Source organism: Delphinus delphis, chromosome 1, assembly GCF_949987515.2.
Source record: "Delphinus delphis chromosome 1, mDelDel1.2, whole genome shotgun sequence".
In the NCBI taxonomy this organism is placed as follows: Eukaryota; Metazoa; Chordata; class Mammalia; order Artiodactyla; family Delphinidae; genus Delphinus; species Delphinus delphis.
This window is the reverse complement of record NC_082683.1, coordinates 100170523-100195535: the sequence shown is the minus strand read 5'-3', so window position 1 is coordinate 100195535 and position 25013 is coordinate 100170523. Positions and strand designations below refer to the sequence as shown.

The 25013-nt window shown below is 35.4% G+C and overlaps 1 protein-coding gene across 2 annotated transcripts in view; it reads left to right on the top strand.

Moving 5' to 3' along the window:
- The window catches only part of TRIM33 (tripartite motif containing 33), a 144107-nt gene that overhangs the window by 85728 nt on the left and 33366 nt on the right, over window positions 1-25013 (top strand). For both annotated transcript variants that reach the window (XM_060027593.1, XM_060027590.2), the window contains exons 5-8: window positions 18252-18368; window positions 20852-20966; window positions 23041-23187; window positions 23670-23787. In XM_060027593.1, the coding sequence (XP_059883576.1) occupies window positions 18252-18368; window positions 20852-20966; window positions 23041-23187; window positions 23670-23787 (497 nt within the window). The remainder of the gene's footprint in view (window positions 1-18251; window positions 18369-20851; window positions 20967-23040; window positions 23188-23669; window positions 23788-25013) is intronic.

The following is a 25013-nucleotide window of genomic DNA, read 5'->3' as shown; positions in this document are numbered from 1 at the left end:
AATTAAGCATGAGACCAGATTGATGGACCCAAACCGCAAGCCACTACATTCTTTGGGAGGGAATATCTCAGGGGTAAGGCAGGGTTTTCCACATCTTGTCTCTCATAACCCCTTCTTGGGATAGGGTGCTGAGAAGTGTCCCAAGCAGTGGGTTGTGTGATGATAGGTGAAAGGGGTGGTTGAAGGAACAGCTGCAGACCTGCTGCTTCTAAGCTCACTCCTACCCCATTCTGGGCCAATACAATTTTATTTATTTGCTCCCTCGGATGACTGTACCTTGTGTCCCACTTTCTCCAGTATGCCAGCTGCACTAGCTGTTTGCGGATGACGTATCTTGTGCATTTAACTTTTTTTTCCATAATAGAAATATTCTAGTTTTGTATTTTTGTGTATTTTAATCTAAGGCCCTCATTCCTGCACTGTGTTCTTAGGAGGTATGTGAGCAGTCTCAGGGATAAGTTGGCAGCAGCTCCGGGTCTGCACAGCAGGAATACTTTTTATTACTGTATCACCAGAGAGAACAACTGTTTGGAGTGTATAGCCTATTGAGCTACCTCATTTTTGCCAATTAGAGCTGGATTTTCTGCCATAGTGTCCTCTTGAAACTCCTCCATCTTAAGTGTTTCATGGGAGACTGGGTTTTAACTGGGTTGCCCCATGACTTGGTCTCCTTCTACTGAAAGATTGGAAATTGGTCTGAACAGGAAAAGGTGGTACAGAGAGGTTAGGAGAGGCTGGGCCAGGTAAAAGGCGCAGAGAGGGGAAGCCAAGATTAGGCGAAGGCCCGTCTGTATGTGTGATAAAGGGCTCCTGTTCCAGACCTCTAATCCCAGGGCACAGGACTCGCTTTACATACTAGATCCATCCTTCACTGGATTAGGCTAGGCCTATATGCACAACAGGGTATAAGTGTGTGTTTTTGTAAAAAAAAAATGTGAGTTGGTAAGGATAGGTTTTAAGAACGATGCCTCTGTACTCATCTTGGGCTGCCCAGGTATGGATATATGAAGCAAGGACAAGATCCTTAACCTTTAACAATTCTGGACCTTTCCTCCTTGGCTTCCAGAGAGACCATCAGCAATGACTTCTTTGTGGTTACCAGAGCCAGTGTCCTGCCCTGCTGCAGCAGTTATTAGTGTCATGGTAGCTAAAGGAGAGTGGGTGTTGTTTACATGCTGTGAGATCACTGCAAACCCACCTCACTGTTGTAACGGGGCAAATGCAGTAGAACTCATTGGGTGATGTACGTCTGATCCTGGGTTCTTGTTTCCACCAATTGCTGCCCCCCTCTAGTTATTGTATTTGGGTTTCATAGGACTTCACAAGTAGCTGATTTGGTGATTGCTAGGTGGCCTAGTTTGTGTAAATATAATGTGTTGATCTTTTCCATGTTCTTTTGGGGTTTTATTGTTTACAAACTTCTTTTTATATTGAGAAAAATAGCCAAAGCATCTTTGACAAAAGGTTCTGCGCCACGCAGAAAGATCTGAAACATAAGCTTGGGGACCTCTCTTCTTGAAGTGGGGGGTGGGTCTTGAACCACACTTTCTTTTGTGTTCCCCGTCTCCTATTTCGAACACGAGATCTGTCCTAAACACTAGATTCCTACCCCCTCCTCTATTTCCCCGTCATGCCCCTCCTCCCCCCACAAACAGCCCATACACCATACATTTAATTTGTGTAGTATCTGCAGTTAAACGATTTGTGCACAAATCCTGAAGTAAGAACTCTCCATCCCTTGTTCCCAGTCTCTTGAATCATGACCATTCCTTGATGTGATTCATGCCAAACAGACTGTTGTCTTTGGATGGATTAAAACCTACTTTAATCTCTAATGCTAGGGTAGAGAGAAGCAATGAGGTGGCCTTCTGTGTAGAAAATGGCGTCGGGAGACCACAAAAGGAAAGATGAATGTATATCCATGTCACTCAGGAACTTTTATACAGGTGAAAGAAACATGTAAAGTGGCCACAAGATTGTTTAATAGGAGACGGATGAATGTAATTCCATGTTTACTGCTAGAAACCAAAGCTTTGTGTGAAATCTTGAATTTATGGGGAGGGAAGGAAGGTAGAAAAGCACGTACATGTCTGTTCTTTCCCTCATCCCTTCTCCACATTCCTGAACTGCAGGAGACTGAGCCCGCTTGAGCTTTGGTGACTCCATCTGGGGAGTGTTCTATTTGATGGTTGATTTTGCTGTGCCAGGTACTTCCTTTCCCATTTGCTATCATTTTGTAACACACATGCTGATCCTTTCCCCTTCCCCTTCTTTTCCCTGGGAAAATTCAATGAATAAAGACTTACTGGTACTGGGGGAAAAAAAAAAACGGGAGGACAAATGAATGGATAGATTAGGTTTAGAGAATATATTCGCAATCCTATATGTATATTAGAACTACCTATGGAGCTTTAAAAAACAGATGCCTTAGTCTGGCTCTAGACTGGTTAAATAAGAATCTTAAATTACATCCTGGGTATCAAAAATTTTTTTACAGTATATTAGTAATACTGGTAAATCATCCCAGGTGGTTTTTGTTATTCAGTGGAGATTCAGAACAACTACTTCAGAAGAACTTTTGCCAAACTGGGTTTTTAGTTTTGCTGTAAATTCTCCTAAAGTTCAAAAAAGCCTTTCAGATGTGATCCAACTAGCTAGTAGAAATGACATACAAATTCATATCTACTATCAGTCTTCTCAGGAAGGGCTATGGCAACAAATCAAGATTTCCTATCCAAACATATTGTTTTCATGAGATGCATTTATTGTCAGAGAAAAAGCAGCTTGTTTATTGAACTTAAGTTCAGTATTCATTCAGCTCATTTGTTCAGTAGGTATTTGAGTGCTCACCATGTACCAGGTACCATGCTAGGTGATGACTGTACAATAATACAAAAACTGAGACTGTCCTTGCTGTTTTGGGAGTCTTACAGTCTTTATGAGACTTGAGACTGAGTATATGGTTCAATAGTAGTTCATTTCAGCAGTTACCTCCAAAAATAGTTAATTCATTTTGGGTTTGCTGAAAAAAACCTTGTTAATTTTAATATCATAGTTTGTGGATCTATCAAACTATCTGAGGAATGCATAGGCTCAGTGAGTCAGTCACCTGGCAGAATGATTGCTTATGACTAGAAAAAGAATTGGGTATGGCTAAGAGAGATTGAAAAAGAGGAATATCGGGAGAGATTTGAGAAAGAAACATTCAGAGTCATCAGTTATCCATTTGGCAAAGGGACAGATAGGTTGAGATGTATGTTGGTAAAAATGTTGTTAATTGGTAAAATTATTACAAAAGTAAAAAAAGTATTGGTTGATCACTTTTCTTTGCAGCAATGCAAACCTGCCTCTCATCATTTATGGTTCATCTCTGATCTCTGTATGGCTAGTTCTTATCTTTGAGATCTTAAAATAAATGTCACTCTTAATGAACCTTTTTCTCTATACCCAATCTAGAATTTTTAACCATCTATATCCTTTCTGTCACATCAGTCTATTTAAGTTTTGGTTTTCTGATTAATTAGAATGTAAGGAAATGAAGGAGGGGACCCTATTTTGTCTTGTTTACTGTGGTGTTTCTACCCTTTGAATGCTTAGGGCAAATAGAAGAATTCATTGACTGGATACTTTTAAAAAGTCTTAAAAAAAATCACAAGGTATATATATATATATATATATATGTATATATACACACAGAAAAGTATCTAAAAGTACGGTTTAAAGAATAACTAAAATATCTTTAAAAATCTGGATTTTTGTTAGGTATTTCTTTTAGTTCTGTGAGAAAAAACTGCTGAGATGCTAATGGCACCATCATCTGAAAAAGTTTGGGAACCTCTTGACTATAGTTAATTCAGTTTTTATTGATAGTAATTTGGGTTGTTTCTAGTTTTGGCTAGTATAAAAAATAAAAACATTCCTTCCCGTCTCCTGGGACACACGTGCGTTTGTTTCTCTAGGGTATGTATTTTGGATAGGAATTTTGTGGTTATATTTATTTTTTAACATAGATTCAGATTCTCTGTGGTTCAGGTTTTCTGTTTCTTCTATCAGTTTTGCAAAGTTATTTTTCTATAAATTTGTCCATTTTGTCTAAAATTTCAAATTTCTTGATACCAGGTTTTATTAATATCTTTTTTTAAAATTTATTTTATTTATTTATTTTTGTCTCTGTTGGGTCTTCGTTGCTGCGTGAGGGCTTTCTCTAGTTGCGGCGAGCATGGGCTACTCTTCGTTGAGGTGCGCAGGCTTCTCACTGCGGAGCACAGGCTCTAGGCGTGCGGACTTCAGTAGTTGCAGCACGCAGGCTCAGTAGTTGTGGTCCTTATTAGTTATCTATTTTATATATAGTAGTGTGTATATGTCAGTCCCAATCTCCCAATTTATCCCTCCTCTCCCTTACCCCCTGGTAATTATAAGTTTGTTTACTACACCTGTGACTTTTTTCTGTTGTGTAAATAAGTTCATTTGCACCATTTTTTTAAGATTCCACATATAAGCGATTTCATATGATATTTGTCTTTGTCTGACTTACTCAGTATGACAATCTCTAGGTCCATCCATATTGCTGCAAATGGCATGATTTTGTTATTTTTTATGGCTGAGTAATATTCCATTGTGTATATATATCTCTATATATCTATATCTATCTATCTATTTATCTATCTATATATATATGTATACACATACACCACATCTTCTTTATCCATTCTTCTGTTGATGGACATTTAAGTTACTTTCATGTCCTGGCTGCTGTAAATAGTGCTGCAGTGAACATTAGGGTGCGTGTATCTTTTTGAATTATGGTTTTGTCCAGATATGTGCCCAGGAGTGGGATTGCTAGATCACATGGTTGCTCTATTTTTAACTTTTTGCGGAACCTCCATATTGTTCTCCATAGTGGCTGTACCAATTTATTATACATTCCCACCAATAGTGTAGGAGGGTTCCCTTTTCTCCACACCCTCTCCAGCATTTATTGTTTGTAGATTTTTTGATGATGGTCATTCTGACCGGTGTGAAGTGATACTTCATTGTAGTTTTGATTTGCATTTCTCTGATAGTGATGTTGAGCATCTTTTCATTGTGCTTTTTAGGCATCTGTATATCTTCTTTGGAGCAGTGTCTGTTTAGATCATCTGCACATTTTTGGATTGGGTTGTTTGTTTTTTTTGATACTGAGCTGCATGAGTTGTTTGTATATTTTGGAGATTAATCCCTTGTCAGTTACTTTGTTTGCAAATATTTTCTCCCATTATGAGGGTTGTCTTTTTGTTTTGTTTACAGTTTCCTTTGCTGTGAAACAGCTTTTAAGTTTATTTTGTCCATTCTTTTTTTTTTGTAATTAATTAATATTTGGCTGCCTTGTGTCTTTGTTGCTGCGTGTGGTCTTTCTCTAGTTGTGGCAAGCAGGGGCTAATCTTCGTTTTGGTGCACGGGCTTCTCATTGCGGTGGCTTCTCTTGTTGTGGAGCATGGGCTCTAGGCCCACGGGCTTCAGTAGTTGCAGCACGTGGGCTCAGTAGTTGTGGCTCGCAGGCCCTATAGAGTGCAGGCTGAGTAGTTGTGGTGCACGGGCTTAGTTGCCCCGCGGCATGTGGGATCTTCTCAAACCAGGGATAGAACCCGTGTCGCCTGCATTGGCAGGCGGATTCTTAACCACTGTGCCACCAGGGAAGTCCCTATTTTCTCCCTTCTTGAGATGAATGCTTGGCTTACTAAATTTCATCCCTTTTCCTAATAAATGTTAATTTCCTATTAAGTACTGCCCTAGTCCTATCTTAAGTTTGTTACATGGAATTTTGACAGTTTAATTCAAAAATATTTTCTAGTTTCCATTATAATTTCTTCTTTGAACAGTGGATTGGTTATAGAATAGTTTTTTGTTTAACTTCCAAACACATGGAAAACTTATCTTCCCCCCCCCCTTTGAGTTTTAATTTATTTACATTGTGGTTAGAGTATGTGGCTTGTATTATTTCAGTCTTTTGAAATTTGTTAACACTTTATGGGCTAGTTCACCCACCCATTGGTAAACTGTGACCTGTAGACCAAATCCAATCATGCTACCATGGCTTCTCTCTTTACTGTGAAGGCAGAGGAACAGATGAGCAGTTGTGATAGAGGCCTTAGAGTCTGTAAACTTAAAAATAAGTACTGTCTGGACCTTTACACGAAAAGTTTGCTGACCTCTGGCCTAGTATAAAATTGCTTTCTTTGAAGGTTCTGTGTGTATTTGAAAAGAATGTATATTGTACTTCAGGTAGTGTTCTACACTCAAGTATAGTCCTCAAGTATGTTGTGTTCTATCTATAGCCTCAGTAAAAGAACAAAAGTTTGTTCTTTTACTAAGAGATGTGTTAAAATTTCCAGTTATGATTCTCAATTTCTTAAATTCTTCTTGTTTTATCACTGTTTGCTCTCTATACATTTAAGCTATGTTGTCAGGAACATACTTAAAATGATTTTACTGGTGAATTGAGCCATTTGAGTTGACCTGTCTCTTATGTTAGCCTTGAATTTTGTCTTGTTTGCCAGCTTTCTTTTGGTTAGTGAATTGCATGGTATACCTTTTTCCTTTCATTTTTACTTTTTGCTTTGCTGTTATCCTTATGTTCTGGATTGCTTATGAACAAATATGGTTGGATTTTTCAAAATTAAGCCTAAGAATCTTTATCCTTTAGCTGACTTAGTGACTTAAATGTAATGTAAGTACAGTTGACCATTGAACAACATGGGTTTGAACTGCATAGGTCCGCTTATGCGTGGATATTTTCAATAGTAAATACTACAGTACTGCACAGTCTGGTTGGTTGAATCCCTGCATGCAGAGGTACCCTGAATTGGGAGTGCTGACTGTAAGTTATATGCAGATTAACCCCTGCATTGTTCAAGGATCAACTGTACTTATAGTTTCATTTAAATCTACCATTTCATCATTTCTTATTTTCCTTCCCACTTTATTTTTCCTTTTTCTTTCTTCTTTTGGATTGGCTAAGTATTTTTCATAATTCCATTCCCCCCATTTTACTAGCTCCAAAGTTATTTGTACTGTTTTTTTCTCTTGTTACTTATCAAAGTCTGTACTTAATATGATCACCCACTGCCTAATAATTTCAGACCACTTTAAAACTTCGTTCCCCACCAAAAAACTACTAGAGCCCATCAATGAGTTCAGTAAAGTTGCAGGGTACAAAATTAATATCAGAAATCTGTTGCATTTCTCTACACTAACGATGAACTATCAGAAAGGGAAATTATGGAAACAATCCCATTTATAATCGCATTAAAAAGAATAAAATATTTAGAAATAAGCCTACTAAGGAGATAAAAGGCCCGTGCTGTAAGGCAGCAGTCCCCAACCTTTTTGGCACCAGGGACCAGTTTTGTGGTAGACAATTTTCCTCGAACCTGGGCCGGGGGTGGGTTTGGGGATGATTCAAGCCCATTACATTTATTGTGCACTTTATTTCTATTATTATTACATTGTAATATATGATGAAGTAATTATACAACTCACCATAATGCAGAATCAGTGGGAGCTCTGAGCTTATTTTCCTGCAACTAGATGGTCCCATATGGGGGTGATGGGAGACAGTGACACCCGAAGTGTATTGCTTATGTCCAGTCTACCCTTTAAGATGCAACTTGCCACTTGCCACTCACTGACAGGGTTTTGATATGAGTCTGCAAGCAATTGATTTATTATGGCCTCTGTGCAGTCACACCTCTCTGCTAATGATAATCTGTACTTGTAGCCACTCCCGAGTGCTAGCATCACCACCTCAGCCCCACCTTTGATCATCAGGCATTAGATTCTCAAAAGGAGCGGGCAGCCTACATCCCTCACGTGTGTAGTTCACAGTAGGGTTCGTACTCCTGTGAGAATCTAATGCTGCTGCTGATCTGTCAGGAGGTGGAGCTCAGGGGGTAATGTGAGCCATGGGGAGCGGATGTAAATACAGATGAAGCTTTGCTCACTGCCTGCCACTCACCTCCTGCTGTGCGGCCCAGTTGGGGACTGACCCCTGCTATAAGGCACTGGTGAAAGAAATTGAAGAGGATACAAACAGGTGGAAAGGTATACTGTGTTCATGGATTGGAAGAGTCAGTATTGTTAAAATGACCATAGTTCCCAAGGTACTCTAGAGATTCAGTGTGACCCCTATCAAAATACCAAAGATAATTTCCACAGAGTTAACTCGAACAAACAATTTTAAAAATTGTAGGGAAACACAAAAGACCTTGAATAGCCAAAACAATCTTGAGAAAAAACAGAGCTGGAGGTATCACACTCCCTGACTGCAGAGTGTACTACAAAGCTATAGTAATCAAAGCAGCACAAAAACGGACACAGATCAATGGAACAGAATGACGAGCCCAGAAATCAACCCACACACTTATGGTCAGTTAATACGACAAAGCAGGCAAGAATATACAGTGGAGAAAAGACAGTCTCTTTAGTAAGTGGTGCTGGGAAAACTGGACAGCTACATGTAAAGGAATGAAATTAGAACATTCTGTAACACCATGTACAAAAATAAACTCAAAATGGATTAAAGACCTAAATGTAAGACCAAAAACCATAGAACTCCTAGACAAAACATAGGCAGAACACTCTTTGTTGTAAACTGTAGCAGTATTTCTTTGGGTCTGTCTCCTAAGGCAGAGGAAACAAAAGCAAAAATAAACAAATGGGACCTAATTAAATTTAAAAGCTTTTACACAGCGAAGGAAACCATCAACAAAACAAAAGGACAACCTCTTGAATGGAAGAAAATATTTGCAAGTAATATGACCAATAAGGGGTTAATGTCCAAAATATATAAACAGCTCATACCACTCAACATCAAAAAAAAAAAAAAAAGAAAAAGCAGCCTGATTAAAAAATGGGCAGAAGACCTGAATAGACATTTTTCCAAAGAGGACATACAGATGACCAACAGGCACATGAAAAGATGCTCAACATCGTTAATCATTAGAGAAATGCAAATCAAGACCATAATAAGATATCACCTCGCACCTGTCAGAATGGCTATTATCAAGAAGACCACAAATAATAAGTGTTGGTGAGCATGTGGAGAAAAGGGAGCCCTCTTAACACTGTTAGTGGACATGTAAATTGCTGCAGCCACTTTGGAAAACAGTATGGAGATTCCTCAAAAAAACTAAAAATAGAACTACCATATGATACAGCAGTTCTACTTCTGGGAATATATCTGAAGAAAATGGAAACACTAATTTGGAAAGATACATGCAGCCCAGCATTCATAGCAGCATTATTTACAATTGCTAGAGATATGGAAGCAACCTAAGTGTCCATCAACAGATGAATGGAAAAAGAGGATATAATGTGTGTGTGTGTGTGTGTGTGTGTGTGTGTGTGTACACACACACACACACACACACACAGGAGTATTACTCAGCCATAAAAAAGAATGAAATTTTGCGATTTTCAACAACGTGGATAGACTTGGAGGGTATTATGCTAAGTGAAGTAGGTCAAACAGAGAAAGACAAAATACTGTATGATATCACTTATATGTGGAATCTAAAAATTAAAACAGACCAGTGAATATAACGAAAAAGAAACAGACTCACAGGTATAGAGAACAAACTAGTGGTTATCAGTGAGAAGAGGGAAGTGGGGAGAGGTAATTAGGCATAGGGGATTAAGAGGTACAAACTACTAGGTATATAAGAAATAAGCTACAAGGATATGTTGTACAACACCGGGAGTATAACCAATATTTTATAATAACTAAATGGAATATAACCTTTGAAAATTGTGAATCACTGTGTTGTACACCTGAAACAAAATATTGTACATCAACTGTACCTCAGTTAAAAAATTTTTTAAAACTTTATTCCTCTCTCTCCTTTACTCTCCTTGTAATTATAATGTATTTTAATTTTCTGTTTTCTTACCCCTGTTGAATACACTATTACTGATTTTATATAGTGTTTTAGATTTACTTCACTTCTTTTTACTCTTTAAAATTGTTTTTTAATTGAAGTATAGTTGATGTACAATATTGTGTAAGTTAAAGGTGTACAATATAGTGTTTCACAGATTTATTTCACTTTTTTCCCTGCTTTCTGTTTTTTTCCTTCCACCTTCTCAGACCTTCTACCTTGATTCATCTTCCTTGCCTGAAGTTCATTATTTTTAGAATCTTCACTAAACGTCCCCTGGCAGTGAATTTTGTTTTAGTTTGTCTAAAAACATCTCCATTTTGCTTTCATTTTTTGAAATACATTTTTGCTTTTTATAGCATTTTATGTATAGGTTGTCAATTATTTTTTGTTGTTATTAGCACATTGGTTGTACAAGAACATTGCCTTTTTGCCCTTAAGAGTTCAGCAAACATTCTACCTGTTATTCTTTTGAAGGTAACCTGTCTTCATTTTCTGACTGCTTTTTAGGATTACCTCTTTTGATTTGGTTTTCTCAATCTTTGGACTGTGTCTTTCAATCAGTAATCTCACCAAGTAATGCATCTGTTGTGTTCTTGTCTTTCCTTCTGGAACTCTAACATCTGTATGTTAGACTCCCTTATACCATTCATGTCTCTTAACTTACGTATTTCCCTTTTTTGTTTTTAGCTCTAAATGTAAAACAGGCGTTTTCTTTTGAACAGTCTCAGTTTATGAATATTCTCTTTAGTTATGTTAAGCTTCCATTAAAATCCATTCTTTACACTTAAAAAAATTTAAATCTGTTACTCCCCCTTTAAAAAAATTATATTTTGAGATATGAGATTTTTTTGTTTTGTTTTGAGATTCACAGGGAGTTGCCCAAAAAAGTTAGAAGTCCTCTGTATTCTTTACCCCCATTTAAAAATAGTTGTAGCTTGTGTTTCATTCCTTAAATATAGTAAGTAGAGATATTTTGCTTTTGTTAGTGGGTCTTTTCTTTCTCTTTGTTTTTCTGTTGCTCAAGGTGCTTTGTTTCTTTATATATATATGGCTATTTTAAACTATGAACTTCTCATTTTCCTTGAAAATTATTTATGCACATACTTTGTCTAGAATTATGATGCTTTCTTCAGTAAAGGTTTGAATTTCCTTTTGCCAGTGCATACAAGCACTGCCAGGTTGGGACCATTAAATATCCAGAATGAAGTTGTTTCAGACAACCAGATGATGTGCACTTTGTCTAAAAATCCACATCGGGTGCTTTATGACGGCTACTTCTAAGGATTCTTCCCTCTCCTCTTCCACAGCATTATTGTAACTTTCTTTTAGTCCTGTAGAATTGGTAGAGGAGCAGGTTACTCTTATTACATCCTTACATTAAGCTTATAGCTCCTTTAGATCTCTGCCTTACGGTGGCATAGTTATGTGAAACCATCATCATAATCAAAATAATGAACATATTTGTCATCCCCAAAAGTTTCACCTTCATATATGAAAGCTGTTTTTGCTGTGTAACCAATTCTAGGCTGACAGTTTTCTTTCAGTACTTTAAAGATGTTGCTCTACTCTATCGTGGCTTGCATTGTTTCCATTGAGAAGTCTACTGTTCTGTCTTTATTCCTCTGTTCTAATGTATCTTTTTCCCTCTAGGAACTTAAAAATTTTTTTTTTCTTTATTATTGGCTTTAAGCAGTTTGGAAATAATATACCATTGTGTAATTTTTTTAATGTTTCCTGTGCTTGGAGGATGTTGAGCTTCTTAGATCTATATAGGTTTTATAGTTTTCATCAAATTTGGGAAATTTTACTCCATTGTTATAATTTCTTCCAATATTTTTTCCCTGTTCCCTCTCCCTTCCCATTTGGGGTTGCCACTCATACATATATTAGTGTTATTACAGTTGTCCTAAAACTCACTGTTCCTCTTTTGTCCCCTCCCCCAGTTTTTTTCTCTGTTTGATTTCAGATGGGATTAATAGCAGATTAGATGTTACAGAAGAAAAGATTAGTGAATTTGAAGAAAGGCAGCAATATAAAGTAGCAGCCTGTTCTACTAATGAAGTCTTAAGTAACAGAAACATCAGTTGATGTCACTGTGTTCCTTTTGGGATTTAATTAAAGTTGGCTTTTGTTTCTTGTTCTATTTATGTGAGAATCCTGATATCTTCCTGAAGCTTTCTTGAGATTTCTACCCTTTTGGTTCTCATCATGGTTGCTCAGAGTGTGTGCTCTCTGCAGCTCTTGCTGAACATTTATGGCATAATCATCTCCCTTTCATATGTTGTCTTGAATGAGGAACATAGATAGCCTCATTTAAAAATTCTCAAAAACACTCTTATGAGGTCTTTACATACATTGTAGGCTTTTTGTTGTTGTTGAAGGATTGAAGTTTTTTATTTTAACAGTGCAAATCATTTAAAATTATTGCCAAAAATAGTGGTGATAACTGGCTTTAAGCTCTTACTGTGCTTTAGTGAGCAAAGTACTATGTTGATTAAGTGCTTTGTGTTGTTTTGATCAATTTAATTTTTGGAGTAGTCCTGTAAGATAAATGCGATGAATATTACACATTTTTATGAAGAACTGAGACACAGAAAGTTGTCCAAGTCATCTATTACTGTGCAGACAATAATAGTACCTAGTCATTAAGTCTTTCTAAAGATTTAATGAGAGAATCCATGTCAGATACTTCACAAAGTGCCTGAAAACAGAGTAAGTTCTCAAAACAGGCTAATTGTTGTCATTTCTAGATTGATAAATACTGAGATAAAATATGATGTTCGGAATTTTTTAAGAGTAATCTTGACGATAGAGTAGGTGGGTATATTGACAAATTGGCTATAAATGGATGCTCTTTGCAAGTGGATGATAGGTTCAGTGGGGTTGAATCTGTAGTTTATTATATGCTTGAAATTTTATGTAATTCGTGTTTATGAAATTTTATGGAATAACTGAATTAAGAAAGAAACTGAGTCAGAATTACTACATATCAGCTTTAAAAAATGTTTCCCTAGATAGTCAATTTGGATACAAACTAAGATAATATATTTCCCTAGAAGTGCCAGAGTAAAATCTTATCAATTGTTAAACACTCTGGCAGTTACTAAGAATAATACTGTAATTACTTGGCAAATAGAGTAGCATCCTTGTACAACTCAGAACCTAATAAGACTCTAAATGTGCATTTAAAAGTTACAGTTTGCAGTTAATAGCTAAGTGATTTTCAACCTGAAAAAAAAAATCCTTTTATTCATTTCCCATACTTATGAGAGCCCTCTCTTCAAAAACTTCTTAGCAAACTGCATTAAATAATAATTTATTTCTCAATAAATTACACACACACACACACACACACACACACACACACACACACGCATGATTCTCTCCAAAACATGATAATCAGTGGTATGTATATTATCCTGGGTTTCTATAATTCTAGCCAGAAGCACAGAAAGTCTTACTTATAAGGCCCATCATAAGTAAATCATGGGCGTGCATAATTTTTACCTAGACATTTTGAAATACTGAAAATAGCTCAGTGTGGCTAAGACTTCCATGTTAAGAATCACTGCTTCATATGCAGGATTAAAATCTAAGAAATTCCTTGATATATTTACATCTTAACAAATTTATGCTTAATCCATTTATTGGTTATTCTTTCCCCCCATTTCTGAAGTATTTCAACTATTACTTTGATGAGTTCAAAAAAGAAAATTCAGTGTTAGTTTATTCTTTTAGCTAAGAGACTCAGAAGTAGCTTGTAGCCAAAACTACTTCCATATTGTTCTTTTGTTTTTTAAGCTCTAGTTAGTATCTTTCTTCTAATAATACAGTTGAAGTTTATTCAAGTGAAAAGAAACAAGCCTGATTGTCACTGTTTTATCAGTCTCTTGATGGTTCACTATTATTTATTATCTGAGTCCAACTTCAGCAAAATGTACAGTGCTCTTTAACATTTGTACCTCCCCGTCTCTTCCAGCTTTGTCTTCTTTTCCTTAGCCCTGAAAATGACAGGTGGCCTCAGAACTGTGTACTTTTGTACATTCAGATTTTTTCCCCCAGTGAAAGCTCTTACCTTCCTCCCAAGTTTGTTTACCTAGAAAGCTCTTACTCATCCTTTAACATCCAGTGCAGATGTCAACTCCTGTATGAGGGGAGGAAAGGACAGACACATAATTTCACCTAGGTGTATCATGGTGTGTTTGCTTGCTACTTGTTCATATGAATACAACAAGACATTTCTAGAAACAGGATTCTGAAACATTTATTTTGAGTTGAGAAAAGAAATAAAATTGTGCAGGGTTAAATTTTGTGAATTAAAATTTTATGAGTTATGATACTAGTTGAACTTTCTGCCAAATGCCTTCTTATTTGCAGACATAATTACACTCTGGGTCAGAAGATCTTTTCTTCCTCACAATGTAAAGCTTATGTCAAAAGGGTTAGCATGGTAATCTCATATTCCTGCTTCATCTGTACAGATTTAAACAAAGTATTTCATTTTGGACACAGAGAAATTATGGTATAGGAAATAAATAAAATGTTGTTCCTTCAGTGTTTCTTCAATGAAGAAATAGTCTTTGCTCACCTATGTAACAGCAGAACCTCTTTTAAAAGCCTTTTAAATTAAAATACTCACATGCTTTTGTGCTGTTTAATTAATATATCATACAAGTTATAATGTGCTAGACTTTACATTGTAGACAGTTTTTTTTTGCTTTAAAAATATTCTTAAAAACGTAAAATGATTTGTTTTGTTATGTGTATTTTACTACAATAAAAAATTCTTAGTACACAAAATAAAATCCTCATTAGCCAGCTGTTCTCTATAACAGCAATCCCCCTGTTGCTCTAAACTTTGCCTTCTAATTCTCTCAATTTTTCTTTTACTTCTTGATCCCCTCCATTCAGCAGACTTTCCTTTTGTTAACAACTTCATAGCCTTTCCTCCTATATTTACCTTAACTGAGACCTTCACTGAAGGCCCAAACATCTAGATGCTTATAGCCTTCCTCTTCATCTCAATTTCTGCTTTTACTTTAATGATTTGTGTCCACATAGACAATTTTAACTTTGTCAGTACCTTGAACTTCTCATTTCCGGTGATCTTTTCTTGACTCTGCCTTAGCTAGGCATTCAGTTTTTAGGTTATACCATGGATGTTACTTTATATGGCTGCAGTTAAACTTTCAAATCACCAAAGATGCTGATCTCTGTGACAGAGTCCATTGTTCAAGTTTGTTTATTCAGCTATACCAATTAGTACCATAGCCTGATAGCTCATCTGAGCTACTGTCTTAGAGTTCTAGCTAGTCTTCCCCATCTCTCTTCTTCAGATCTTTTATATTTCTGTCTGATGATTTTCCTGGAATGTAAGTCTGATTATTACATCTTGGTTGGAATTCTTCAAGGGTTTCCTATTACTGAAAAACAAAAATCCATGTTTGAAGAGCATGGTATACCCAGCTCTTCACAATCTGGTTCTGGATTTTATTATTGTCTCACATTCTGATCTTTGCACGGCTTTCTCTAGGTATGTTGAAGTATTTGTTGTTCTCCAAATATGCCTCTGCAGTTAGCATAGGATAATTCTGTTCTGACTTCTCTGTGAAGCATTCCTTGGTGTTGAGGCAGATTTAGACACTGTGTTCTTTTTTTTTAATACATCTTTATTGGCGTATAATTGCTTTACAGTGTTGTGTTAGTTTCTGCTGTACAACAAAGTGAATCAGCCATATGTATACATATATCTCCATATCCCCTGCCTCTTGAGCCTCCCTCCCAACCTCCCTATCCCACCCCTCTAGGTTGTCACAAAGCGCCAAGCTGATCTCCCTGTGTTATGTGGCTGCTTCCCACTAGCTATCTGTTTTACATTTGGTAGTGTATATATGCCCATGCCACTCTCTCACTTCGTTCCAGCTTACCCTTCCCCGTCTCTGTGTCCTCAAGTCCCTTCTCTACATTTGCATCTTTATTCCTCTCCTGCCCCTAGGATCATCAGTATCGTTTTTCTAGATTCCATATATATGCGTTAGCATACGGTATTTGTTTTTCTCTTTCTGACTTACTTCACTCTGTATGACAGACTCTGGGTCCATCCACCTCACTACAAATAACTCAATTTCATTCCTTTTTATGGCTGAGTAATATTCCATTGTATATATGTGCCACATCTTCTTTATCCATTCATCTGTTGATGGACACTTAGGTTACTTCCATGTCCTGACTATTGTAAATAGGGCTGTAATGAACATTGTGGTACATGACTCTTTTTGAATTATGGTTCTCTCAGGGTATATGCCCAGTAGTGGGATTGCTGGGTCATATGGTAGTTCTGTTTTTAGTTGTTTAAGGAATCTCCATACTGTTCTCCATAGTGGCTGTATCCATTTACGTTCCCACCAACGGTGCAGGAAGGTTCCCTTTTCTCCACACCCTCTCCAGCATTTATCATTTGTAGATTTTTTGGTGATGGCCCTTCTGACCTGTGTGAGGTGATACCTCATTGTGGTGTTAATTTGCATTTCTCTAATGATTAGTGATGTTAAGCATCTTTTCATGTGTTTGTTGGCAATCTGTATGTCTTCCTTGGAGAAATGTCTATTTAGGTCTTCTGCCCATTTTCGGATTGGGTTGTTTGTTTTTTTGATACTGAGATGCATGAGCTGCTTATATATTCTGGAGATTAATCCTTTGTCAGTTGCTTCATTTGAAAATATTTTATTCTATTCTGAGGGTTGTTTTTTCATCTTGTTTATGGTTTCCTTTGCTGTGCAAAAGCTCTGAAGTTTCATTAGGTCCCATTTGTTTATTTTTGTTTTTATGTCCATTTCTCTAGGAGGTGGGTGAAAAAGGATCTTGCTGTGATTTATGTCATAGAGTGTTCTGCCTATGTTTTCCTTTAAGAGTTTTATAATGTCTGGTCTTAAATTTAGGTCTTTAATCCATTTTGGGTTTATTTTTGTGTATGGTGTTAGGGAATGTTCTAATTTCATTCTTTTACATGTAGCTGTCCAGTTTTCCCAGCACCACTTATTGAAGAGACTGTCTTTTATCCATTGTATACTCCTGCCTCCTTTATCAAAAGTAAGGTGACCATATGTGCATGGGTTTATCTCTGGGCTTTCTATCCTGTTCCATTGATCTATATTTCTGTTTTTGTGCCAGTACCATACTGTCTTGATTACTGTAGCTTTGTAGTATAGTCTGAAGTCAGGGAGCCTGATTTCTCCAGCTCTGTTTTTCTTTCTCAAGATTGCTTTTGCTCTTCGGGGTCTTTTGTGTTTTCATACAAATTGTAAAAAATTTTTGTTCTAGTTCTGTGAAAAATGCCATTGCTAATTTGATAGGGATCACATTGAATCTGTAGGTTGTTTTGGGTGTATAGTCATGGTATATCTCTCCATCTCTTTGTATTGTCTTTGATTTCTTTCATCATAGACACTGTGTTCTTATTGCAGACTATGTACGCCTCCAGTATAGCTCATTTCACAGTGTAGTATCATTTCATATTTGTGCCTATTTATTATGAAAATATAAACAATAATGGATTTTATTTTACCCATGTATCCCTAGCGTATAGAAGAAACCCTAAAATACTTGTTGACTTAATGAGCAATTTACACAGAGGTAACAAAACTAGCAAAGAAAACCATTCTGCCTTCCTAGCAAACAAAGAACTGTAGTCTTGTACTGTCTAATTTTCACTATTATAATATTAGCAAATCTTAACATATACCACTTTGCGGACAAAGTTAAAATAAAACTCTGGTGTTGGTCATGTTTTTAATTGATATAACCCTTTTGGAAAAGTTTGACAATATTTACAGTCTAGAACTGAAAAATTATTTCAAGGGTGATTGCAACAACAAGATAAAGAATAAAGTCAAATGCAGAGTTGCACATACATTGTGACTGAAAAGACTAAGGAACTAGATATTACAATAGTAGCAGTGATTTTATGTTGTTGGAACTGTGGGTGGTTTTCCCACCTTTGAAAGTATTTTGTATAATGTGGTTGTATTCTATGATTTAAAATGTATACAGCTTACACCAGGTTTTTATAAAAATGCAATCCTGAATCAAAACTCTAATTTAAGAGCACTTGAACAGTTTTGAGTAATTTTTTTTGTCTTAATAGTGCCTTCACAGTGTCAGGTTAAGAGGGAAAGGGGATTGGTAGTTAAAAGTTGCTGGTAACGTAGAGGGTGTGTGGCCAGCATAGAGTGTTGATCATTTAAGTAAGGTTTCAAGATTGACTCATGCAGCAGTTTTTCATTTGCAAATCGTATATTTTCCCTTTTAAATGTAATTTTTGTTTTTGTTTTAAAGGTATCAATTTTTAGAAGAAGCTTTTCAAAACCAGAAAGGTGCAATTGAGAATCTACTGGCTAAGCTTCTTGAGAAGAAGAATTATGTTCATTTTGCAGCTACTCAGGTGCAGAATAGGTAAGTATGTTTCCTTAAAACTATAATTTCAGTTTAAGGATTATTAAACACGATGGGTCCAGTTTAAATTGTTTTCCTTCTATATTATATTAAGCATATATAGAAAACATTGTTTTGGAGGGGTAAATGGTATGTTTGAGTTTGGATTATGATAATTGTTAATTAAAGAGAATTTAATTGCTTCAAATTTTGAATACTCTTTTAGGATACATCTTTGACTATTTTATAATTAATATGGCTCTAGTCTTTGTCAGCCTTAGTTAAATGTAGAAAAACCAATTAATGTGTAGAGAGTTGAATTATAAAATTTTAACTGGAGACTGTGTGGAAGACAGGAGAGAGTATGAACGGTGGTGGACAAATTAATTTTCCATCTGTAAAACAAGCATTAAAAACAGTACTTATCTTAGTGGTATTATTATGAGAACACAGTTTCTGGCATATAGTAAACGCTCAAATTGTAGCTGTTGTTATTTTTATCAATAACACTGTCAGTTTTTAAAAATCCTATTTTCGTTCATTTCTCAATAAACTAAATTTATTGATAAAGCAAGGGGGACTGGGACTTCCCTGGCTGTCCAGTGGTTAAGACTGCATGCTTCCACTTCAGGGGGCACGGGTTCAATCCCTGGTTGGGGAACTAAGATCCTTCATGCCACAAAGTGGGACCAAGTTCCATAGTGAGTAGGTTAAGAAGATTAGGACTCTTAAAGGAGTCCTTAAAGACAAACACTTGGAGCTGGCATAATTAAAACCCATATGTTCCTAGAGGTATGAATAGGGTTGATATGTGTTTATTCTTCAGATTCACAAATATTGAGACTTCTAGAATACTAAAATTAATTTATGATGATTTAAAATGACACATAATAAATACTCAAAAAGTATTGAAGATGAATGAATAGTACATTGTATATTATTGATACATTATAAAATAGTACATAAGATATTAGTAAGAATTTAGTAATATCACATTAAAAAGTGATACCAAAGGAAAATAAAGGCTCCTCAGAGGTTGTAGATAATATAAATATATAGTTATTCAGTAGTCATGGTTAGTTCTCGTGGATATGTCAGGATGTTTTTTATATTGCTGATATATTATAGATGATATTGGAGGGGATAACTGTCTTCTCATAAATTACAGATGGATGTCCTTTCCAGAGAAAGGATAGTGAGATAATTCATATGGCAATCCCATATTTTTATACGTATATTTTGTATATATGTCCCTGAATCTGTGTAGAGAAGTGAAGTTTACAAGATTGCGTAGGGTTGGGGAGATTATTTCATCTCCAGAAAGCTTAAAAAAAAAAAAAAGTATTAAAGTAATAAAATGTCTATACTTCTCCTGTTAGATTCTTCGATGACCTTTCTCCATTTTTTAATGTACATTCATTTTTTTTGCTGCCTTCACAATTGAGCATATATTTAAGCATGCTTAAATTCAGGGGAGTTTGCTTTCAGCATGCTTAATGGTTTCAACCTTTGGCTGAATCGTTTTAAGGTCATGTGTTCTTACCACTAGTGATCAGCATTCTCATTTTTAAAAATGTCTTCCACTCATTTTAATAAGATAAGGACAAAATTGAATAAAATTTTTAAATCAGTGCCTGAAGTACAAAGGAGAGAAAACTACATTTTTGACCCGGTGTATTCAAGTTATTCAAATTTGAATTTGGTAAATGAAAGGCAGTTTTAGCAGTTGAAAGTGTCAGTTATAGTTTGTACAGAAGTAGAATATATAAAAGTTTAAAGTTACCATCTTATGATTGATTGTTAACATTTTATGTATTTATATTAGTAGAATTCTTCTCTTCCTATTTTATAAATAGCAAGGTATTGGCTATTTCATATTTACAACCAAAACTTTCATAACTACATGGGAGCTTATACCTGTTTCTAAAACATCTAACAGCTGTTTTTTAAAAAGGAATGAAAATGTTTTATTCCCTTAACTGTATACAGTAGGAAATCATTTTGAGAAGAACCTGTGGAAGGGGTATATCTGAATTCACATTTGAAGTAGTTTTAGTGAAACTAAATGCGTCTAAGCTTCCTCTTGTTTCAAAAGATAATAGTAGTATTGGTTGCAACATTTTTTTTTGCACATTGGTTCTGTTTAATCTTAATGCTTCTCAAGAACAATGTGCCATATTTGACACTAACCAGCAATCACTGATGTCAGTTGTTTATCACATCCACGTCATAGAAACTAAAGGAGATTGCCATCTAGATTAATAAACTGTCCTTTATGAACTTAATTTAAAATTAATAAATATTTAATCCATTCTTTGTCTACATACATAACTTGTTTGGACCAAATTGAGTGGTCAGGTCTGCCAAAACATAAGTTGTACATTTGACAAAGGTTTAATTTTAGTTACTCGGTTAAGTGCCCAGTTGGATGAATTTCTGTAACAGTTGGTAATTCAGAGACATAGGATAAGTCTATAACCTAATGATGCATTTCTCTTATTCAGGATAAAAGAAGTAAATGAGACTAACAAACGAGTAGAACAGGAAATTAAAGTGGCCATTTTCACCCTTATCAATGAAATTAATAAGAAAGGAAAATCTCTGTTACAGCAGCTAGAGGTATGGTTCAAAGCCAAAATAAAACAAAAACTGCTTCTCTTGCTCTTTAGCTGTTTTTTAATGTTTATTGAAAGCTCTTTTAGATTGGTTGGGGGTGGGTATGAAAGTAAAGTCAATTAAAAAAATTTTTTTGTGTGTTTTTTGTTGGAAAATAGGCCTTTCTCAAGTTAGTTACTTTGCAGCCCAATTTAACACTTTAGATGTATCGGTTAGGAGATAGTGTTGTTCTCTTAGGAATGAAAGAATTATTACTAAAATGTGATATAAATGAAGACAAAGCTGACCTGCCACATTCCCTCTTCTCCTCCCCACAAGATAGGTCCTCAATTTAACTTTTACATATGAATGTATATTGGGAGTCTTACTGACTCATGTGTGTTCTTCACTTTATTTTTTAAATGTTCCATAGTTTTGCTAAAAATGCTGCTCATTTTGAAACTTAAACTTTAAATTTACTCATAATTTTGTTATATTAGGTCTTTGTGTTGTATATTGAGAGTAATATGTGAATGTAAATTTCTAGATGAGAATCCAGTCAATTTGTGAAATCTAAATTAAGTTCTAGTCAAAGACTCTACTGATCATAGTTGGCTGGTTCTCAAAATTTTGTGCTTTTAAGTTGGCTTAGATGATACCGGGTTATGTTTAAAGCACCATTGAATAGTAACAATTTAAATTACATGAATATTTGATTATTTAACTTTTAATTACTATTAACCTCAAATTTTTCATAGTAGATTTTTTTCTGTTCCCTTCCTTCATAGAAAGTTGTTGAAATACTAGACACAGTTACATATAAATAAAATAAATGTCAACAGAGAATTATTTCTGAATTTCTGTCTTTTGAAATACATCTTGCCGTTGAGACACAATTGTGAAATTAAAAATACTCTCACACATATTGTTAAATTTTGAGATCTCTTGCAACAGTTATATATCCAGCTGAGTTGCAGTTAACCCTAATAGATTTTTGTTTTCAGAAGGACCTTGTAAATGGAGAGCATGAGCAAGCAATTATTTTTGATACCTTTTAACTTACAGTAAATACATTTTAATTATAAGTCTAAAGTAATGTTCTGAAACCATTTCAAGAACTTTTGAATTAAAAAGATACCTCTTAATGCTAAAATATACACAAATACCTACTGATAAATCTGCCACATATTTCTAACATACTAATGATTTAAGCAGTAGATGTTTTCTAGCGCACTGTGTTTCTAAACTTTGTAAGATAGAGGTTTTCCTGTAAGCTTTATAAAAGGGATGATTTCCAGGGAAGTTGTAAATGAAACTTCTGTCATTTGAATCTTTTTATCCATCGATTTACATTATAAAATGAGTAACTTATTTCCTTAGGGAAAAAATTGTTCAGTAAACCCAGTTGAGTCATTTTTGTAAGAAAGTGGTTAAGAACGAAGAGGCAAGTTGTACAGTATGCTGAATGTCAAAGGACATAGGACATCACCTGTCCCTTCTGGGAATTTTTGTTCCCAGAAAGCAGTTTATTTTTCCTTTGCAGCACTTTCCTCAAATTGGTCTTTCCTTCCACCCTCACTTACTCCCTTGTTCTTTATGAACTTTTGTCATATAAGAAGCTTCCCTAGTTCTACTCCTAGAGCTCTGGAATTCGTCTTTCTCCTTTTGCCTTACATGTTGAAAATAAGAGATTTTAATTTCAGCCTCATGCCATGCACCACAAAATTTTCTTTGGCCTGAGAAGTGTGTTAAGATTACATAAAATTATTTCTAATGTCATATGTCAGAGACTCTATATATTAGATTAGCCTAATAAACACTGTTTTTAACAAAGGCTCTTCATCTTCTGAAGGAAAGGGGAGATATCACTAACATTAATTTCTGTATGTGGAATGTCTATTTTGGACTATAGAACTAAGTTTTGGTCCCACTTTTGTTAGTGACTTTTTCCTTGATCATAGACTCATTAAATAATGAGGAGCTTATTAAGTTATCCCATTTTAAAAAAGAAATACAGGTATTATGTTCACTGGCAATAGAAATTATGAGTTGATTTTTTTATACAGAATTCTAAAGTGAACCTCTTGTTCTGTTTCAGAATGTTACAAAAGAAAGACAGATGAAGTTACTACAGCAACAGAATGACATCACAGGCCTTTCCCGGCAGGTGAAGCATGTTATGAACTTTACAAACTGGGCAATTGCTAGTGGTAGCAGCACGGCACTACTGTACAGCAAGCGACTGGTGAGACACATAGTATCTTATTTTTCTTTAAATTGACTTTATTAAGGTATTATTTACATTCAGTGACCTGCATCTGTTTAAAGTATAGATTTTGAATTTTAGTAAAAGTTATCACCATCACCTCAAAATACAGAAAATTTCCGTCACCCACAAAAGTTTTCTTATTTTTCTCTATCCCTGGCCTTAGGCAACCATTAGTCTCATTTCTCTCATTTTCTAGAATTTCATATAAATGGAATCATACAGTAAGTCTTGAGTCAATCATAGGTTTTGGAGATACCTAGTAGTATAATGTAGTTTATCACCAGAAATGGCAGAAATTCAAGCATGTGCCTTCGATTGCTAATATCGTTTTTTAAACACTGATACTATCTCATCTGAGATGGACACTGTGGGGTTACATGAGCTTTCATGTCTTTATCTTGTATGTTTTCTCAAGTGATATTTAATTTTAAGACTAATATGAATTTTTTCCCTTTTAGATTACTTTTCAATTGCGCCATATTTTGAAAGCACGGTGTGATCCTGTCCCTGCTGCTAATGGAGCAATACGTTTCCATTGTGACCCCACCTTCTGGGCAAAGAACGTAGTCAATTTAGGTGAGAAATAATTTGTTTTATGGCTATAACTTGGAACACTGAATTAGGAGGAGAAAGCATCTACAGCAAGTTTTAGATACTTAAAGTTTTTAAACTTCATTCTAACATGTAAACTTTTTGGAAAATATGTTCTTCATTGGAAACTTACTTCAGCTATGTTCATTACATCTTTAAGTATATATAATTATAAATTACTTTAAGAATGTTGAGGGTCTCCTCTGTATAGTTTTTAAAATTATGTATCATTTCTAACTTTTTCCCCACATCTTTTAAAATTGGTATCGAGTGTTACATATCAGAAACTTACCAAATGGGTCTTTAGTCTTTGGAAGAATTTCTTACATGCTTAGTAGCTTATGTATTAATTGTACAAAATTGCCCACTTGAGGAGGACCTCCATCCAGTATGCTGATGTGTCCGAATGCCATGTTCTGAGGAATGTTTGAAAGATAAGAGTAGCTCTTTTCACATGGAAGACAAATGGACTTTGCTTTTGTTACTCCACAGTGTGGACCTAAGGGCCTTAGGTGAAAGTTACAGATAGACATATAAAACCAGCTCAATTTAAAGTAAAACAAAACCCCCCAAAACTAACCAACAATTAGAGCTGTCTACAGATTGATTAAACTCATTTTCAAAATAGTCAAGTCCTCACCATTGGAAGTTGTAAAAGCAGAGGTGGGTAGCCTTTTGTAAAAAAATGTAATCTTTGTGTATATTCGTTTGGCTATACCTTTAGATCAGGCATCGGCAAACTATTTTTGTGTGACGTGGTACCTAAGTTTGGTTTTTACATTTTAAAGGGTTGTAAAAGCAAACAAGTAAAAAACAAAGAGTATACGACAGATTTTATGTGGCCTGCAAAGCCTAAAGTATCTGGCTTATTACAGGAAAAAGGTTTGCCAACTCTACCTTAGATCAAACCTTACTAAAATTTGCCTTCTATCCCTAGAAAGTACCTGGCTCTGTAAAAAGGAAGGAGAATTTGTCATCTCCAAGGGTATAAGTAGTTTAAAACATTCAACATTTCCACAGAAGACAGTTTTGTAGCAATATAGTACTCTGCCCTGCACATTTTGACAATCCAAAGGCAGGTGGAATCAGTATTAGCGATCTTGAGTATCCTTGAATCTTCTCAGGCTAGAGATGATTTAGACTGCCTAGATGGGCCTCCTCTAATACTGTCTCTTTCAGCTCTTTAATTTTCTGAACATCTGTGTGAAAAA